This window comes from Haliotis asinina, chromosome 14 (genome assembly GCF_037392515.1).
Source record: "Haliotis asinina isolate JCU_RB_2024 chromosome 14, JCU_Hal_asi_v2, whole genome shotgun sequence".
In the NCBI taxonomy this organism is placed as follows: Eukaryota; Metazoa; Mollusca; class Gastropoda; order Lepetellida; family Haliotidae; genus Haliotis; species Haliotis asinina.
The window spans coordinates 26,424,791-26,446,660 of record NC_090293.1 but is presented as its reverse complement, the minus strand read 5'-3'; the positions used below and the strand labels follow the sequence as shown (position 1 = coordinate 26,446,660).

The window sequence follows — 21,870 nt, the reverse complement described above, 5'->3', positions numbered from 1 at the left end:
AGAGCAATGTTCATGATGTAGGTCACTGGATTGTCTGGCCTTGATACAATAACTTACAGACTGCGGCCATATAGCTGCTGAAATATTGCGGCATGGGGTATAGTTATACAATAACCACCTATTATTGATCCTGTAACTGTGAAATACATATACCCAAGAAAGTCATCACAATTCTGTTGATATGGTTTGTAATTGTATAATTTCAGTTAAGGAATTGCAACAGTAATTTTCTGCACACTGGTGCTAAACACCATCCTCTGCTCTGGTTTCAGTAAATCCCCAAGCATGTACTGAGTGTTAGCAAGGTGAGACATTTGACGTGCATGTGTACACGGAAACTGTCTCAATCATTCCTGACTACACACTGACAAATTTCTTATTTGTTCTAGAGGTTGTTTCAAGTCCATGAGGCAAGAGCAGTGTTTAAACACAAGGAGCATGTTAATTTTTGAAGTTGGTGTAGTTGTAGTTGCTTGCATGAGCGTTCTGGATTAATGTCCTTTGACAAAGTCACGATGATACTCATGGTAAATAGCCATTTTATTTACATATAAAGTAGGATTTAAAATAACCGACGTAGAATATGTATTAAAATTAACTATTAAAATAATAGACACTGTGAAGCACTGTGATAATGATGAACATGAAGGGGCCAGGCATGTTGGTTATGGTCATAGTTGGTTGTACACATATTGAACAGTGGTCAGCTCCCCCAAAACATTTTGTAACATGTGTCTGTTCATTGTAAGTGTGTTTACATTTCTATGTCAGCCAAAGCTAGTTCACCTTACTTACTGTCCAGTGCTGTAAGTGTCTGGTACAACCAAACCCTGATGAGGTGTGATATCTAGGACTTTCTTTGTGTCTGAAGATGTTAAGTCCTGTTGTTTAAATGGAAAACATATTTTCCGATAGGTGCTAATTTACATATGTTACAAGCAGAATGTTACAGGACAGTATCAGTGGTGTTATGAATAACACTTTTCAAATAATACATTTTGTAATATTCTGTCAGAAAAATGATGTATTTGGTAAAAGACATATGTGGTAAAAGTTTATGAGACATTTTGACACTGATTTTAGTTAAAATCTACACAGATTTTCATTCACCACTGTTATTTTCCTTTGTAATGAAATCACAAAATGTTCATTCTTTTCCGTCATATATAAACTTTAGGGATGTGCAAAATAACCAGTGCATCAGTATTTATCGGTTCAGACATGAAAATGATACATATTGAAATATGCAAATCGAAAATATGTTGTTTTCTTACTTGCATTCAGATGAAACTTTGTGATACTCAGAAATTTTCAGATATTTCCTATTTGCATTTGTGCCAGATATTATTTACATGTATATTGTACCTTTATTTAAAGTTTCTAGTAAAGCTTAAGTTTGATAAAAATGCAAAATGTATTCGGGGATCAGTTCAACTTGAAACAAAGCCCTGTTTTATTGGATATTTGTGACATGATAATTTATTCATCAATCTTCATCATTCCTTTGCTGACCCGATGAAGGAGAAGGGTACCTTGTACATAGTAACAGAGATATTGTACTACAGTTAAATATTCTTTATCAGAAACTGCAAGGTGATAATCATTAGGGGTGATCTACTTTTGATTTTCGAAAACCACTATCGCTATTTTGATATTTAAATCCTATTTCAGTTATTTCCACACAGTGAAAACATAATATTGATTGGTTGACGCAGGGCTAATTATCCAGTGTGAATTGTTGTTGACATTGGCAACCTGATGATGGAGTTCATGATAATGACTCTTAGAGTTAGAGTTTAATGAAATCAGATGTTTTTACTTGTGTGCAGAATCAGATAAAAAATGATCGAATCAAGGGTCCAAAATCGAAAATCGAGTAGTAATAATAATAACTTATGAAGGTCTTTTGACAAATTCATTATATCTAGATTCTAAGTTGATACCCAGTCCACACTGGGAGGAGTTGAAGGACAAAAGTTTGTTGTACCAGTTTTTGCATACAAATGTTCCATAAAGATCCAGGTTATAGTTGGTCTTCAGCAGCCCATGCTTGTGGTAAGAGGCGACTAACACTGACAATTATATGTCATCATGTCCCAATTGCATAGATAATGCTCATGGCATTAATCCCTTGATTATCCTGGCCATGTCTCCATGGTTTAGTGGTAAGAGTGTCTGTCCAGAGAGCAGGAGTTTGTGGGTTCAATCCCCGTCTGTCATACCGAAAGATATTAAAATATGGTACTTATTGGTCCCTGCCTGGTGCTCGGCTCACCTCACCTCACCTGGTCCAGACTTGATCATTTACAGACCACAAACATATAGCTTGGATATTGTTGAGTGCATTGTTTAACGAAATCAAACAAATTGCTTTAAACTGTTTTTCATTTCAGATGCTACAGTCCATGCTATCGTCAGTGGCTGAGATGAAAGAGGAACTATGTCCTGTGCTGTTGGGGGAAAGCTCTCATGAGCTTTCTCCAGGACTGGTTGCATCAAAACCAATTTAAGCCACCAAGCAAAGTAAATGGATCAAAACACGCAGAGCAGTAGTGTTAGAAACTTGCCGGCAGGCAAGATGAAAGATATCAAGAAAATGTTTGAAACAGGAGAGACCAATGAAGAATTGGAAAAGCCTCGGGAAACTGAAGGACCAGATGATGTGACAAAGCATCCCAAACCTGCACCGAGACAGAAACCTACCCTCTCTGCAAAACCAACTATCACTTCTGCTAAACCTGCCCTTCCTAAAGGGCAGAAACCACAGTCAGTAGAAAAGAGCTATGCAGATCCCAAGAAAATGACTCAGCTGAAATCATATGGAAACAAAAAGGCTGAAGTTGAGGAAAAGGCAGGCTTGACAAAACTGAAGGTGTCATCCGAGTCCTCAACAGCATCTCCAGCTTATGCTGTGCCCAAAAAGAAGCTGAGTCCAACAGTGACTCGCAGGATCAATGCTCTGCAACAGGGTGTGGGAAGCGATAAGGAGAATGAGAAGGTGAAACCACCAGTGCCACCATCACCAGTGAAAGCTGGATATAAGCCATCTCTGAACCACCAGACTGATGCCAAAGGAGGAGACCGGAAAAGTGACCCAGCTGTGTCTGAGACTCTAACCAGAAACCGAAACAAGTCAAGGGAACAGATTGAACAGGAGAAACTCCGTAGGAAATCTGAACCCAACAGTCCAAAGAGAATAATCAATGGTAGTGATGCTGATGATGAAGACTCTTTACCAGTGGTTCAGAGGATGAAACGATTTGAGTCACCCCAGAAGAAGCCCACAGAAGGTTCTCCAGTGAAAACTCAGTCACCTAATAAGTCCCCAAAGCATCATGCAGTTCGTAGACAAAACAGTATAGGGACAGCTAGGGAGTTAACCCATTCCCCTCTTCATGCTGGTGTATCCCCCTTTAATTTCTCCCGCACTAATCCCCCACTCCCTGACCTACCCCCACCTTCCAATGATAATACAAATGGAGGACTTCCTCCACCACCTAAAAAACCTCCCCGAACTCATGCGCATGATGAATACATTAAGGCAAAGGTGAAGAAGTCTCAAGAGGTTGTGATGGTTGAGAATGACTTATATGAAGGAAGCACTGAAAAGAAGGCGGCTGTGAAAGAAGGAAAGGGTCCAAATAAAACTCAAGGTCAAAATAAACAGAAGGATAAACAGAAAGATAAACGTGTCCATCATGTAGCTAAACCTGTGCCCAAAGACACCAGTAAGTCACATGTATCCAAAGATGATCCTAGTGTAACTTCAGGGAATGCCAAGGACAAACCTGAGGAGGATACATATAAGTCAATCAAAGATCGCATATCACTTCTACAACGACCCTTGTCTCAAGAGGATCCTGTTCGACGTAACCCTCCATCAAGACCTCCACCACCAAAACAGCGACCTTTTTCCATAGCAAACGATCACATGATCAACACATCTACTAATCCTCGACGAGGACGTCCGCCAGCGCCAAAGAAACCACCAATTGACATGGAGGACAACTTAGCCTATGAATGTGACTTCACAGTGATACATAAGAATGATCTTCCCCCTGTTCCTGAGAGCAAGAACATGGTGTTGTCAATGGTGGATGAATTAACTCAGAGACCTGTTCAGAGATTCCCATTACGGAAAAGTTTTAGTTCGGATGACTTGTACAATGCAGGACTGATGAAAGGAGATCCAATTTACATGGATCCGACAGAGACTTTAGGTTTTCGGGACGATATTTATGAGCCACTAATGGATGAGGAAGGATACGCAGTTCCAAACAAGTTTGTCAAGCGAGGACTTGTGAAGAAAACGTCTCTTGACCCAGACATGATTGTGAGTATGAATACGTGATTAGATCTTTTGTTAGTTTTCTGTTCACTTCTGCTCCCACTGGAAGTGTAACAATACAGCAATTTAGTATTGTGTTCTGATACAAATATCATGATACATTGATTTACACCTTCTGTATCGCTATACCAGGATCATGTACTTTGATTTACAACTGTCTCACGATTCAAGGATTATGATGCATTGATTTAGGACCCTTGTATTGTGATACAAGGTTCATAGTACATTCATTTTTAACCGTTGTATCATGATACAAGGTTCATAATGCATTGTTTTACAACTACTGTATTGGGATACAACTTCTGTATCAAGATACATCAGTTTACAACTAGCATATCATATATGCAATTCATTAATGGTATTTTGGTGTAAAAACATGTTAATAAGCTTGTGTTGTCAAGCAAGAGTGACAACGGTAAAATGGAATCTCTACCAAAACATAGACAGAAAACAGAAGTTGTTTTCCATAAAGAATGTATGTAGAGATGTTGGGTTTTGTAAGTACATGTTCTCTGCATTTGCATTCGATCCAATAAACAAATACTGAGATGGTGAACTTCTGCGTGGCTGGAAACGGTTGTTTGTCCAAGTACAAAGCAGGACTTGAAGTTGAAACAGACAATCTGAGTTTGCACCGGTTTCCGTCCAATCCAGTCATCCAGGAAAAATGTCTGTCTTTGTAATTACATAATGTGACAGAGACAAAGCTGGGGTGCACAAACCATAAATCAGTGCTTGATAGGTGTTAAGTTCAAATTGCATGTGGTCAGTTATTGATGTTGCGTATTGCATATTGTCATTAGCAGACAGTCAGGCAGACACACAGGTGACAATAAAACCGACACTGAGGTTTGTCTGTGACAGAGACTTCTTATCCCAATCAACATATGTTTCTATATTTCCAGAAACTTTTCAGTTTTGAAGCTGAGCAATTTTTAACAATGAAATTAGTATTTCTAATGCTACACTTTCTTAAAAGCCTGCTTTACAAATCTCCAACCAAGTATGGGACTAGTGTATGTTTATTACTGCAGACCCAAGTTGCTTGTAATCACAAGAAACATCTCTTGTTCTCCAACTTCAACCACAACGATAATCCTTAACTGCATCACTTTCTGTGTTTTTACGAGTAGCCTTCCTGGTTCAAGCCGTACAAACCTAATCACTGCCTATGCGCTTTGGATGCAGTCCAGCACAGCTGTTGAAACCACCTTTTACCCAATGCTGGAGTGAAATCAGTGAATTGTCTGAACTTTGGAGGGTTTTTTTTCATCGCAATGTGTTTTAACTTCATAACTTGAAATTGCATTTTTGAACATTTGTTACTGTAAGGCCATACCAAAGATATCAGAATCTGCAAAGTTGTGTTTTACATTGCATGCGACCTTTGAATAACTACCTTGTAAGGTTGATTAACCTTTACTTATCAGAAAGGAATTACAAGCAGTTTCTTGATTGATGTCCTGGAATTTTGTAAGAGAAGATAAAATCCTGGGGAACCATATAAGTATTTGTTACATTTTCAATAAATTTGGGCTCTGGTTAAACATGGAGGTGTTCTCTGTGCAGATATGCTTGATATCATGCAGATGATATCTCCTTTTTCTGAGTTTAGTAGGCAGTTTTGTTACCTGCAAAGACGAAAATATCAGGGTTAATATTTTTCATACGCTAAAAATCACTTTGTCATGGTGACAAGACATCGTAAACAATTCTATATGCAGCGATGGCAGGTAGCCAGCCCATGTTTGAAAGTAGATTTGGGTTTATTTTCCTCAATTTGGCAACTTCAGTGACACACAGAATATTTTATTCATGCCCATATCATACTATGTTTACGACACTCATGCCTTAATATTAGCTCTCACTAGGGAAATAATAGTGTTCGGAATTGGTTGAATTTTCATGATCGATCATAGGATTATCAAAACAACTGATCACTGATCAATGATATAGTTAGTGTTTAACCTCCATATGATATGATACAGGACTATTACAAGTCTTGTCATTTCCTGTCACATGCAGTCACATTAGCCAGTCAGGGAGATTCTTGTTATGTGCTTATGCTTGCCTTGACTTACGTGACCTAAGCTGGAGACACAAATATTAAATGAGAGAAATTCACATTGAAAACATTTTAAATCCTTACTGGCTTCCATTATACGGATATATTGATACATATTAACTAATCATGATTGATTATGGATGTTGTGATTGATTTACTAATTAGTAGTTCTACCTGTCAGTTATCGATAAAATTGATTAATTGGAACACCACTAGGAAATACCAGCATTTGAGTGTCGTAGACATAGTATGACTTGGCAGTCATTATTGTCAATGTATCGTCAAGTGTGTCAGGATACACTTCTGTGCACATGCTTCAGGCAAACACACATAACTATTTGTCAAGTCCTGCAACAGTTTCCTGGTTGATATGCAGTTGTCTCTGCAGCTATCATGGCTACTGCGTATGAATATCATACATGTTACGCTCTCTGATTTTCAAGAAGGGAACATTGTTTGAGCGTGATATTTTCTATGTGATAATTCGTTCATGTTTTATCTTGCCCTTTCAGGAAAGAAATGTAAGTGTTTTACAACAGGCATTTTTTTATGTTTGTCACTTAGCATGTTCTGCATGGTTCGTAGTGTAAGCTTTGTTTTATGGATTCCATCAGAAATTAAAGTTTTACAAATTTCATTCAATCTGTGATGTTTCTGTTTGAACATGGTAAGACTTAACTTAGGTTTGGATGGTTTACCTAAGGAGATAAAGAATTGCTCATAATGTTGAAGGTGTGTTTGAGTCAACGCATTTGTATCACGTGAAGACAATTCTCCTAAAAGTAGTGTGAAGTCCAGTTCGTTTGCATGGAAAAGTTTCCTTCATTGACTACTTTAGATCTAATTAGGTTATGACAGTATGTTATTGTCATTTTATGTTTATGTTTTATCCTGTTGCCCTGGAAATGTTTGAAACCAGAAATGATGTTTATGTAAAACTGACTGTGGTTTTTGCAAAGATTCCTCTTGAATTTAGGCACTTTTGTCACTTATATTACCTGATATGGACAAGAAAGGCTTTTAAAGTTTGGTTTGAAATGTGAATGTGAAACATTGAGGTATGTCTTGATCTTTATGCGGATATATTCCAAAGAAGTATAGAAATTGAATGAAGTGCTTCTGACAGTTTACTGGTTCTTCATTCGCTAAAGTAACTCACCTTCTATATTTTTGTGTGTGCATGCATTGTGGGATGTGCATCTTGTTTAGCAGAGTCAGTGAATGCCAGATTAGAGTTATCTTTCCCTGTGTGAAGTTAGCCATCTTGGCTGAGTTGATGATGAATGTCAGCCATTACTTATTTGTATCATTGTAGTACAAGTATTGTTCGTGTAACATTCTTGTTGAAGTCAGTGTGTTGTTTGTATTTTAGTATGTGGCTCCCTCGATATGCTCAATACATTTTATCACGAAGAATTTGTCTTGTAATACTTTTGGGCGTGATGAATTTGTCATGTAAAGCTCGGTAGGGTAAGACTGTAGAATACCGAATATCTACCGCCATCATTGAAAGCAACTGAGTTTACTTTTGGTTAGAATTATTGTAAGGCTCTATCATTGTTTTTCCTCTCTCTTGTTATGAGACTGGTTACATAGAGACAAGATGTATACTTGTACATAAAGCAGTACAGAAATTTATCAAGACAAACACATAGGACAATATTTGGCCAGTTTGTAGTAAATTTCCAAATAGGTTTAAAAAATTCCACTTCCTCAGCATTTATTTAATTAAGTACAGGAAAAAGATCCAATTCAGAAAAATGTCACAATTTCTCACCAATTTAACAGCTTGGAGCACTTTGTTTGGAGTCATAGATAGATTGCTGCAGTGCAACATAAGGACCGGGGTCTTTATTCTTGAAACATTTGATAGACTTAAGAATTGGTCAGAATCGGGTCAGAATCTGGTCAGGCAATCTGTCGGGAATGATGTCCTGAGGATATATCATTTTGACAATTTCATCAAGATGATCAAGGGGAACATTGATTTGATATTTGTAATATTTGTGACTGAAGAGGGGGGCAAAAGAGTCAGTGACAATGGTTTTCTGCTGTTTTAAGCAACATTCCAGTAAGATCGTGGTGGGGGACACCAATTGTACTCATGTGGGAATTGTACACATTTAATCTTCGGCATGACAAGTGAACTCTTAAACCACTATGGTAACCCACCATCCTAATTTGAGTCAGGTTTATACAACAAATACTAACTGCTTACATTCTAGATGTCCTAGAAAAGATTCTTGAAACAGTGACCCAAAATATCTAATCTGTATAGTAATAATACACTCTCCCTTAAGTTTCAACAAACACCCTTATCTGTCCAATCTATGATGATGGCATCAAGTATCAGATTCAGAAAAACGCACGCACGCACGCACGCACGCACGCACGCACGCACGCACGCACGCACGCACGCACGCACGCACGCACGCACGCACGCACGCACGCACGCACGCACGCACGCACGCACGCACGCACGCACGCACGCACGCACGCACGCACGCACGCACGCACGCACGCACTCATTCTCACACTCGCTCACTCACACACACACACACACACTCACTCAGTCATTGTGTTCAAACCCATGAAGGTCAGGGTTAGAAATTATCTTCGGGATCGATTTAGGCGTACTGACTTGGTTGATATGTCATCATGTCACAGGTGCACAGATTGATGCTCGTGCTGTTGATCATTGGATTGTCTGGCCCAAACTCGATTATTCACAGACCGTGGCCATATTGATGGAATTATTTGGTGATTGTGGCATAAAACTAAACTCACTCACTCTGTGCTGACAGTAGATAATAACTGTTTCTCTATTTGATTTTCGTTGCACCAATTTGATACTGTTATCAAGGAAAAAGGAATATTGTTTGTTTGTTGTTTAGCCTGGCAGAATATTTGCATGCCTCATTGTCATATACTGAAATCTGAAGTATCAGGATTATCACATTTTTCATCTTCGATTATAAAGTATCTTACATCTTTATGCTGTCATGATTAAAACTAGGGCTGCAACGATTAAACTATGAGGTGAACTGTATGTTTTCTTATTTCTGTTTTTGGTTCACAAAATATTTGGACAATTTTCATACATTTAACATATTGCATTACTGTGTAATTGTAACAATACTGGGTATCAGCATAGTTAAAGTGAATCACGTAAGTCAATGAGCTGGACTTGACACTGCAATCAACAGTCTATGAAGGTGTCTCAGCTTAACAAGGCAGAAAGCCCAAGGGGATGCAGGCCTCAGATATTTACTGTTTGGTGAAATGGAACAGTAATTTTATTTTCAGTGAATGTTGGGCATAATCAGCACAAAATAAAACCAACTGTTGTGGGATGTTTTTGTGGATGACTTAGCCATCACTGACCTTAGGTGATGTATTTTTCGTCAACCTCACTTCCAGCTCTCCGATTTTAGTGATTTCATGAACCCTGGCCTATTGGTTTATCGTGCATGTTAGTCTCTTTACAGACCCTGAAGCAAATATGTACAAAACAGCCCATGCATGTCTACAAAATGTGGCAGGTCTAGATTTCCACCGCTTCAGAAAGTCTCAGGGTTCTTCTTATTTTATTTTTTTAACCATGAGTTTGTTTTTTCTGTAAAATATGTTCATATATGGACTAGTTGCTAGTCTAGTAGCATACTTGACACACATTTTCAGTGTTGACTGACATTCATTCATCTGCTGTTATCCCCCATTATGGGAACTTAATTCATGAAATAACTTGATCACAATGAAGAAAAATTAAAATTTTGGATGACAAGTTTGATAGCTGATATTTTCAGTTAGATCAAAGACTACAAGTAATTGGGGGCCTGAAATTGGTGAAAAATGACTGCCAAAAGTAAGGTTACATACTGTCAGAATCTGAAAGTGCAAGTGTATTCACAGGAAGTATATCCACTTATCCAAAACAATGTACTTCCTTTCTTGAAGTAAATGTCATTAAGTTCTACGAGTAATATATGCCATCCTCATGCCATGGTGACCTTAAGGTAGTCCAGTGGTTAAAGGTTTTCCTTGTCACGCTGTAGACCCAGGTTCAATTCTCCACATGGGTACGATGTGTGAAGGCCATTTCTGGTGTCCCCTTTCATAATGTAGCTGGAATAATGCTATATGCAGCGTGAAGCTAAACTTACTCACCAGCTATGCCAGGTTATTGATATGATCTGTCCTCTATATTGCAGCTGGGCTTTATTGACATCAGATGTTGAATAAAAGTGAGACTATCATTCGGTTAAATTCATTTATACAAATTTATATTTGCCTGTGATTGATGATAGCTGTCACTTGGCAGTTAGCCCATAAGTGATCTTAAATTTACGACGTCATGATTAAGTGGGAAAGGATTGTCCTTATGCAGAAATCTTGCCTAATGACTCTTTTGAACCATATTACAAATACAGTGAGTGAGTTTAGTTTAATGCTCCACTCAGCAGTATTCCAGCTATATGGCAGCGGTCTGGAAAAAAATCAAGTCTGGACCACACAATCCTGTGATCAACAGCATGAGTATTGATCTGCGCTATTGGGAACTGATGACTTGCCGACCAAGTCAGAGAGCCTCGGACCACACGATCCTATTAGTTGCCTCATATTCGCCATAGTCACCTTTTGTGGCAAGCATGGGGCACTAAAGACCTATTCCACCCTGGATCTTCACAGGTACATTACATATACAATTTACATGCATATGGCTCTCTTGAAGACAGGTGAGTCCAGATAACTCCTATATTCTTTGTCAAGAGCAGTCTTACTTGGATATGACTCCCTTGAAAACAGAGAGCATCAAGATAACTCTCATACTCAGTGTCTAGGACAACCATGCATGCACATGACTCCCTTGAAGACAGTGAGAGAGGAAGACAATGTTACTCCTATATTCTTAGTCTGGTTGAAGTGAGGTACTCTTACTGTGTCAGTTTAAAACAGAATAGAAACTAAGACTACAACTCCCCCAAACGCTCTTCTGTGAAACTCCTGTTGATGCTCCTGTGTCTAATAAGGAAAATGATGTGTTCTCGTCAAAAATATCATGAGGTTAGACCAATTTTATTTCTTGTTTTACGGATCCTCCTGTCATATACGATCCTCCACTCATGCTTTTTTAAGAATAAGAAAAAAAATTAATATTCCCCTCTCAAAAAATAAAATCCTTACATTTTCATCAGCCAGAAATGTAAACTTTTAAGAAATTTTCATTTTGATTGTTTTTTGCCCCATATACACTTCATAAATTGTCAGAAGTAAAATGCTTTTAATGTTTACAAGGAATATTACATTTTATTTTATTTTTTCCCTCCTGCCTTTAGGTTTTCTGAGGGCCAGTTCGTAAAACAAGAAATAGAATTGGTCTTGCCTTAACAGTATTTAAAATTCTAAAGGTGTACGTAAGGTAGTAAAAATGTTGAAGGGCCTGGTGGCAAATAGTCATCATTTCTGTTTTCCTGCTGTCTCTATTGTAAAATGAGCCCAATGTTTATCTGTGAGGATGTGTTGCACAATGGATTCAAGGAAGGCCTATCCTGCTTCCTCGTCTGGAATTGTTGTCAGTGGTTGCAGAAATATATATACCTGATAAGTTGGAGATACACAGCTGGAGTGTATGTGTTCCCTGCGTGTGTTCTGTTCATGTGAATATAGTTTGAAATTACCTCTTGGATAGCAGGCAAGTAGATCTGCTCTGTTCATAAGGAAAGTATAATATGCTTAATGTTTTCATTTTTAATGGGTTTTTGTTGAAGTTATGTTGTTGTCAGTATTGACATACTACTGAAAAGATGTTAAGGATAACCAGATTCTTTCATATTTCAGTTGTCGTTGTGTCGTAGGTAAACTAAAGTAATATGTATATTTTGAAAAATCAAGCTATGACGTATCAGCTGTAGCTATATGAATTGTGTCATGCCTTGACATATGAACTAGAGTTACATGAACATCATGAAAGACCTGTGTCATGCCATGACAAATGAACTATAGTTATATGAACATAATGAAAGACCTGTGTCATACCATGACGTATGAACTCTAGTTATATGAACATAATGAAAGACCTGTGTCATGCCATGACATACGAACTCTAGTTATATGAACATGATGACAGACCTGTGTCATGCTGTGGCATATGAACTATAGTTATATGAACATGATGAAAGACCTGTGTCATACCATGACATATGAACTATGGTAATATGAAAGACCTGTGTCATGCTTTGGCATATGAAGTGAATAATTAACTTTAGTTATATGAATGAATTTTGTACCCCCATTTCATATTGAATAATATACTGCATTGGGTTTCCTTTACTTCTTTGGAGCAGCATATAAGTTTACTATATGACTAAGTGAGTTTAGTTGTATATATTGCTTATAGCAATATTCCAGGAAAATCACCTGAAATGCATTCCACACCTTGAAGTTTACTGTATGACATTCCCATGTACACAGTGTTGAAAACCTATGAATTTGAATCAATAAATGTCAGTCTCCTAGTTTAGCAATATTTACAAGGTCAAAGGATGCAATAATGTCTCTAGTCTCAGTTGTTCAGTCAGGAAGGTTGAAAAAAGGACAGGAGTACTTGAAGTACATGTGGTTTGTATATAATGGGTGAGTGAGTGAGTGAGTGAGTGAGTGAGTGAGTGGGTGGGTGGGTGGGTGAGTGAGAGAGTGAGGTGTTCATACAAAGTAAGATTCTGTATCAGTCAAATCTTAATGACAAATGTTTTCATAATTATAAACCCACTAAACAAGATGGAAAGATAATAACTTTCACATATCATATTCACATTGTCAAGAATCCTGCTCTAGTTAACACTCTTGGACCATTACTTCCTTGCCAGTCTTTGATGTAGTCTTTTTAAACACCTGTAATAAACTGTCGTAAAGTTACATGACCATCTGTATTTGTTTGCAGATTTTTGTTGAAAAAGGCAGCAGCTTAGTCAAGGTGAATAATTGCTGAGTGAGGATCATCCAAAAGTGTTAACTTTATGTTGGCTTTTGAATTCATATTTTCCCTTCGAATTGATCTTTGAAAGTAAAATAAACATTATGTATCATCGAGATAATCAGATTTTTACCTTCCATTTGTCAATTTTCAACATTTACATAGTGTTTATTATAATTAGTATTGCAATTTGGGGGGACATCTACCATGATGATCATATATGAATGATCATATTATGATCATATCATAATGCATTGGTTTTGGAGGGAAGGGTGGAAACATGAAGCAATGATGTTTTAAGTATCTTATGTTATGTGTGACATGTGAGTAACTTTTGTTTCCAAAAATCAATTATTCATTGATGTTTTAATCATGTTTGTCAATTACAGCTTGAGCTCTGAGGAAAAGTCAGTTGTACAACTTAATACAAAGAAAACAGAACCATTTCTCATGTTACTCATATCATCTGTCCATGGTCTATTTGAGCCTGTAAGACATGAACCAATGTTATTTTGAGTATTTTATGTATTTATTGTATTCTATGTAGTTTTGCACTTTTGTATTTACATGCCCCAGGAATACCAAATATTGTTTTTGTTGTATTGAATGCCCCATTTAAGTACAATCTAAAAGGGGCACTTCTTGGGATACTCCGGGGGGTTCTAATTAGGATCAGGATGGAAATTACACATCAGTCAATGATCAGATATTGTTCCAGGTTCATGCTTGCCTTGACTTATGTATGGAACAAACATTCTTTCTGTAAAGAACACACATTAATGAATTCTGATTTATGTTTTTCATGATGCTCTGTTGTTCCCAAGGTTGGTGTGGTAGCCTAGTGGTTAAAGCGTAACTTGAGCAAATTGCTCATCACGCCGAAGACCGGGGTTTGATTCCCCACATGGGTACAATGTGTGAGGCCAATTTTCTGGTGTCCCCCGCCGTGATATCGCAGGAATATTGCTAAAAGCTAAAAACCAAACGTGCTCACTCACTCCCTCTCTGTTGTTCTCATGTGCATAGAATAGACACATATTTTTGTATGTGTAATGTGGACATTTTCCGTTAATGTTCAGACTTTTGTAATGTAAATACATTTGTCAGGAGAATATCCCCCAGTTGAATGTGTGGCAGATTGAGGAAAGGAAATTCATAGTTTATATGACATTACTTAATAGGAAGATGAAGATGACACAGACTGGGAAGTCCATTATGAATCTGACAAGAAGACTTACCCATAGTCAGGCGGATGTAGATTTCCTTTTCTTTAAAGATTTGTCAACAAAGGCAGACTTCCTCACAATGCTTGTCGTAATCTGCATCCTTATCGTCCATATTATAGTGGAGTGGCAGAAGTGTGAATGTTGATGCGTTTGCTCCTCATGTTGTTGTTCGATTACCACGATGTATGAAGGCCTTTTTCTGATGTTGCCTATCGTGATATTGTTGGTGTGAAATTGTACTCATTCACCCACCTCATATTTCATAATGCTGAACAGAAGAAGTTTACATGTAGACCTTGCAACTAACGTGTATGTTATAGTGTGTGTTCAAACCCATGAAGATATGGGTTAGAAATGATCTTCGGGATCAGTTCAGGCTTGCTGACTTGGTCGATATGTCATCATGTCACAGGTGCATAGATTGATGCTCGTGCTGTTGATCTTTGGATTGTCTTGCCCAAACTCGATTATTCACAGACCGTGGCCATATTGATGGAAGTATTTGCTGATTGTGGCATAAAACTAAACTCATTCACTCACTTTGTGCTGAAAGTAGGTAATAACTGTTTCTCCATTTGATTTTCGTTTCACCATTTTGATACTGTTGTCAAGGAAAAAGGAATATTGTTTGTTTGTTGTTCAACCCGGCACTCAACAATATTACATATGGTCTGTATATAATCAAATCTTGATCTCACTGTGTAAACATTGGTCTACACGACTAGCATGATGACATGCATCTAGACCCATCACACCAAAGACCCCGGTTTGATTCCCCACATGGTTGCAGTGTGTGAAGCCCATTTCTCACTCACTCACTCACTCACTCACTCACTCACTCACTCACTCACTCACTCACTCACTCACTCACTCACTCACTCACTCACTCACTCCCTTTAGTCACCTCTCGTGACAAACATGGATTGTTGAGGACAGATTCTGGATCTTCATGGGCTGTCTGAGTAATGAACATTGTACATGTTTATCAATAGTTGAAAGATTGACAGTTAGTTGGAATGATCAAACATGAGACTAGGTAGCACAAGTTTGTCAAATAGTAAGTGAGTGAGTGAGTTTGGTTTCATGCCATCTTCAGCAATATTCTAGGAATATCATGGTTTGGGGCACCAGAAATGGGCTTCACCCATTGCACCTATGTTGGGACCAGGTCTTTGGGAAGTCATGGGCGAACTCTTCAACCACTCGGCTACTGCACTACCCAGTATGATAACAAATAACAACAGGAGGGTATTCTAGTAACAACTTGACAAGGAACCCGTTGTACAGGGAACAAACAGGAATAAACGACTAACTTGATAAGAACTGATGCCTGCCATCATTTCAGTTCACTGTAGGCAGCCAGATGATGCAACCTTGATATGTTGATTCAAGGCTATGGATCTACATGTTGATGGCATCTGCAAATAAATTTTTGAGTGAAGTCAAGAGTTTGTTGGAGTAGATTTTCTGTTTTTCTTAATCTGACGTTATAACACTAGTTTGGTAATAATGGTTAAAAGAGTCCATGGTTTGATTTCTGTCAGTGTAATATATTATATTTGACCTGAGTAAAACAATATCGATCAAGCTGGCACTATCGAACAGGATTCCTTATCTATTTTTAGTAACTCAAGACAATATCGCAATTTATCAGAAAACTCAAGTCAATATAGTGTTTTGTAGACAAACAATTGATGTTACTTTGATCAATCATGGTACAGGAAAATTACTACCTATTTAATGATAATGTATATAATAAGAATTATCATGGTCAAATATGCACTCTTTATGGAAAGTTTAGTTCCATCAGGAGGTCTTAGCGCTAAGACTGTCCTGTCTGCAATCATGTATGATAGTAACAATTATGTTTGTAATGGTTTCTGGATTGACTCTTTGGCCCACAAAGTGATCTTAGCATTAAGATTATGAAAGCTGCAATATTTTGACCCAAGCCACGATGTTTGTAACATCATTTTAATGTTGTCTATTTTGTAGTAAGCCTTGAAGTTGGCTAGCCTCAGCCTTGTTAGATGTGCTAGCCTTCAAAATGGGTCGTATCAAAAGCTGGAAATGAAATTGGCCTAGCCTTGACATTCATCATGGTCATGCTCATTTGAAAAGAGGAATATAATAGTAACACTTGTGCACAGCCAATGATGATGTTTCACATATACATACATAGCAATCTGCATCATGGCTTTTCATTCACCTGATTGATTAGTAAGAATTTGCTCAGAAAGGGATATCTCAAAACTTCACTCTTGTGGAGCTTGTGTGCTTTCAGAAAGTTTTAAGGTAGATGTGTGGAGGAAACCATATGTTCTTGATTGTTAGCAGCTGAGCAATTGACAAGCCTTTGCATGTATTTATGATGAAGATGTTCTGGTGGGTCAGGATATGCTGACCTTTTTGAGAACTCCTGGTATCATCACCTTTTTAACACATTTTGATTGTATCGTCAGAGTTGTAAAACAAAGATTTCTTTAGTATCTTGAAAGATTTTTGTTACGTTTCATCATTCTTTGGATTGAGCTGAAAGCCAGAAACCTCACAATCTTTGGAATTTTTTCCTAATGCCTTCTTTTTGATGCCTGCTGTCTCTGCACAGTGAATGTGTGCATGTGGATGTAATTGAGGAAGAATGAAATTGTCGATACAAACTTTAAAAAATGGACTTGTGATACTGCTTTTGAATGTCCTCTTTTTATGATTATCAATATAGGAAAGTTTGATATATGTGTATGTGCAAGATTGACATGGTATTCTATACATTGTTGCATGGTTTACAGCACATGCAGAAGCATGAGTGGGATATAATACTGTATTTACTCTTATTGGTGTGTTATTCTGTTATTGCTCACGCAGTTGCAATGTGACTGTATTCCTAATTTTACAGATAAACAAGGGTATATTTGCTGGAATTTTACCCTGTATCTTTTATGATAATATTTTTGTGACATTTTACATCATCAAATGATGGACCTGACATCAGGAAGAGGTCCAGATTCAAGATTTTTAAACATAGCGTGAAGATGATGAGTCTTTAGAAAGGTCTAGAGTCTGAAGAAATGCGAAAATAGTGTTTTTCTGTCCCAACATTCTGACGATAGCTTTCATTTCTTTGAATGTCATTTAGAAGTGAAAATACATAAGAATGAAGATTTTATGGATATCAACTTCTTTATGTGAGAACACAACGTTACGGAGCTAATGCTTACTCCTTCATCAGGTGAAGGAGTAAGCATTAACTCCGAAACGTTGTGTTCTCATATAAAGAAGTTGATATCCATAAAATCTTCATTCTTCTGATAACTTTCATGACAGAATCGTATGTTGTAATCACAAATTTTAGGGATCAGATTGTTTTGACACAATTGTTGTTTTATGAAATGGGAGTTGTAACTGAAAACAAGGTCATACAGATCTGATGAGAAGTTTTGATGCTACTATATTTTCAGGGTCGAGGGCCTTTAAGAGAAGCTTTGAAGGCAAGGTTTTTAGGATTTCGGAAGATCTTTGCGGCAGATGCCACATCATCCCCGAAACGGAAGCCTGTCCCAATTCAAGATCAAGACCCACTCAAAGTAAACAAGCGAAGGATGAACCAGGTGAGAGCTGTTACATTCCTCCTGTTGCAGGCTAACACTGGTGCTTGGAAGGATGTTTGTTGTTTAATTCTGCACTCAGCAATATTCCAGACATATGGCTCCTGTCTGTACATAATTAAGTCTGAACCAGACTATCTAGTGGTCAACATCATGAGCATCGGTCTACACAACTGGGATATGATGATATGTCAACCACGTCAGCTGGCCTGACTGCCTGATCAATGATCCTGGAGACAGAGGTCATGCATTTTCATGATTTACAAATTTCTGAAAGCTTTATGTTTTGTTGTAAAAAACTACTTCCAGATGAGTGGTTTGGGTTTTACAATATTCTAGCAAATTCATAATGAAGGAAACAGGAAAATTGTTTCCACGTATTGTACCCATGTGGGGCATCAAACCTGTGTCTTCAGCATGACGAGTGAACGCTTTTAACCACTAGGCTACCCACACCCCCATCCCTGAATACAGATGAAGGTTGCATCTTTTTGAACATTGTTATATACATTACCCTCATCTCATGATGATTCTCATTCAGCTTTCATGTTTCATGCTTTTGTGCTATTTGTTTTATATGAGGAACTGAGATAGTTTTGTATTGAGTATTATTGATGCCCTTTACCTGATGACTCGTTAAATCCTACTTGTTCATTTTCTGTGGTGTCTCTTCTTTTATCAGATCAGACTCAAGCTGAATCAGGCATTTGCTGCAATTCAGAAGTATGTCAGACATCGCAGTGATCCTATACAGGAAGACGTCGAGGACAGACAGAAGGACTGGGATACTGTCTCCAGTAAGTTGCTCCTGACATTTTCATGAATGAGAGTAATACTGAGAATATTTATAATGTGCCTTTTCCTGGCTAGATATCCTGGTCAAAGTACACATCTTGATCATTATTACCCCTAATAAGCTGCCTGCTAGGCGCTAGAGGGTTAATAATCTCATGACTGATTCCACCGGGTACCCATTTTCTGCTGGGTGAACAGAGGCAATTTTGAACAAACTCTCTTAGAGTTGTCCGATCCCAATGTTGCTTAAATTGATTGTGACCTCAGCGCTATTAGTAAACTTCATCATCCTGAAAGAGAATGCAGACTGTAGACCACACATATTAAACCAGTATTTACCAGTAAGCATAAAAGTCAAAGTGTCCTAGGTGATGCTAATCAGAAGACTTGTTGATCTTTAGATTGTAACACAGTGGCAACTGAAAGTAGTGACAAATGGTTCTGCAGATTTATAATATGTAAAAGTGATCACATCATAATACAAACCTGTACAAAACAACCTTAGCGCTAAGACTGCCTTAAGCTGATGTTAAGGTATTGGAACTTAGCACTAAGATCATACAACGACATCCTGGCCCTTTGTATGTGGGTGCTGATGCCTCGTAAGCAGGTTGTTTTCTGGGTTTGTCAGCCCCATACTCCTTCTCCTGCTCTTCATGAAAGTGTCAAGTCTTTGAAGGGCATTTAGAAGTGAAATACATAAGAATGAAGATTTTTATGGATATCAACTTCTTTATTATGAGAACACGTTTCGTAGTTAATGCTTACTCCTTCACCTGATGAAGGAGTAAGCATTAACTCTAAAACGTTGTTTTTCATAATAAAGAAGTTGATATCCATAAAAATCTTCATCATTTTCATGAAAGAGGTTTCACATTACTTTGAGGTTTCCTCACTTACGAAGCAGATACATCATGATTTCAATGAAGTAGCATTGGCAGTGGTGCAAAATGTCACTAATTTTATGTATTTTTCTGGATTCATAGACCCGTGAAGGTCCCAGGTAGAATAGGCCTTCAGCAACCCATGCTACCTACCCATGTACCCGTGAAGGTCCCAGGTAGAACAGGCCTTCAGCAACCCATGCTACCTACCCATGTACCCGTGAAGGTCCCAGGTAGAATAGGCCTTCAGCAACCCATGCTACCTACCCATGTACCCGTGAAGGTCCCAGGTAGAATAGGCCTTCAGCAACCCATGCTACCTACCCATGTACCCGTGAAGGTCCCAGGTAGAATAGGCCTTCAGCAACCCATGCTACCTACCCATGTACCCGTGAAGGTCCCAGGTAGAATAGGCCTTCAGCAACCCATGCTACCTACCCATGTACCCGTGAAGGTCCCAGGTAGAACAGGCCTTCAGCAACCCATGCTACCTACCCATGTACCCGTGAAGGTCCCAGGTAGAACAGGCCTTCAGCAACCCATGCTACCTACCCATGTACCCATGAAGGTCCCAGGTAGAACAGGCCTTCAGCAACCCATGCTACCTACCCATGTACCCATGAAGGTCCCAGGTAGAATAGGCCTTCAGCAACCCATGCTACCTACCCATGTACCCGTGAAGGTCCCAGGTAGAACAGGCCTTCAGCAACCCATGCTACCTACCCATGTACCCATGAAGGTCCCAGGTAGAATAGGCCTTCAGCAACCCATGCTACCTACCCATGTACCCGTGAAGGTCCCAGGTAGAATAGGCCTTCAGCAACCCATGCTACCTACCCATGTACCCGTGAAGGTCCCAGGTAGAACAGGCCTTCAGCAACCCATGCTACCTACCCATGTACCCATGAAGGTCCCAGGTAGAACAGGCCTTCAGCAACCCATGCTACCTACCCATGTACCCATGAAGGTCCCAGGTAGAATAAGCCTTCAGCAACCCATGCTACCTACCCATGTACCCGTGAAGGTCCCAGGTAGAATAGGCCTTCAGCAACCCATGCTTGCCATAACAGGCAACTGTGCTCGTCGAAAGAGGCTCGCTGACTTGGTTGACACGTCATCGGTTCCCAATTGTGCAGATTGATGCTCATGTTGTTGACCACTGGATTGTCTGGTCCAGACTCGATTATTTACAGACCACTGCCATATAGCCGGAATATTGCTAAGTGCGGTGTAAAACTAAAGTCATTCACTCACACTCAGTATTAACAGGCTCACTTGTGTACATGCACTTTCTCTTGACTCTGTTGCATATGCATAACCCTAAACCCACATGCTTCTTTATATGTACTGTAGTTTTGTTTTGTTATCTATGGCCATCAATGAAATATTGAAGCTGTTTTTCATCTGTATATAAACTATCAGGACCAGGTAGTTTTGTGATTAATGTCATGAGCATCAATCCAGATGAGATGTGATAGACACTGAATGTCTTCTTGTAATGAGCATAAATGTCTAGGGACCATGTTATCCTGCATCTCCATAGGTTGAACCTTATTATTCCCACACTTCTGAGAAGATACCGGTTAGGACTGGTCTTCAGCAGCCCATGCTTTTTGAAACAGATTTGGGAGGTCAGATTCGCTTATCTGATTGACACATGTCATCGTATCCTGACTGCGTAGATCAATGCTCATGATATTGGTCACACTATTGTCTGGCCCAGATTTGAATATATACTGTCTGCTGCCATATTGCTTGAATATTGCAGAGTGCAGTGTTAAACAACAAACAAATTTTGTAGAAATTCAGCTGGATGCTTTTCCTGGTACACATTCTGATATACAACTTGACATGACAAGTCAAGGGATCTGTCTACCTAGGAGTTAACAAATGCGTAATGAATATGATTAAATATTGAAAGGGATGTAACTCTTATGAGCTGCCCTGCAAGGAAGAGTGAAGAAGTAGGAATCT

At 38.6% G+C, this 21,870-nt stretch overlaps 1 protein-coding gene across 2 annotated transcripts in view; it reads left to right on the top strand.

Moving 5' to 3' along the window:
- The window catches only part of LOC137261325 (DENN domain-containing protein 2A-like), an 80,753-nt gene that overhangs the window by 6,768 nt on the left and 52,115 nt on the right, over positions 1-21,870 (top strand). For both annotated transcript variants that reach the window (XM_067799062.1, XM_067799063.1), the window contains exons 2-4: positions 2,394-4,333; positions 18,071-18,220; positions 18,900-19,014. In XM_067799062.1, coding sequence (XP_067655163.1) covers positions 2,528-4,333; positions 18,071-18,220; positions 18,900-19,014 — 2,071 coding nt within the window. In that variant the 5' untranslated portion in view covers positions 2,394-2,527. The remainder of the gene's footprint in view (positions 1-2,393; positions 4,334-18,070; positions 18,221-18,899; positions 19,015-21,870) is intronic.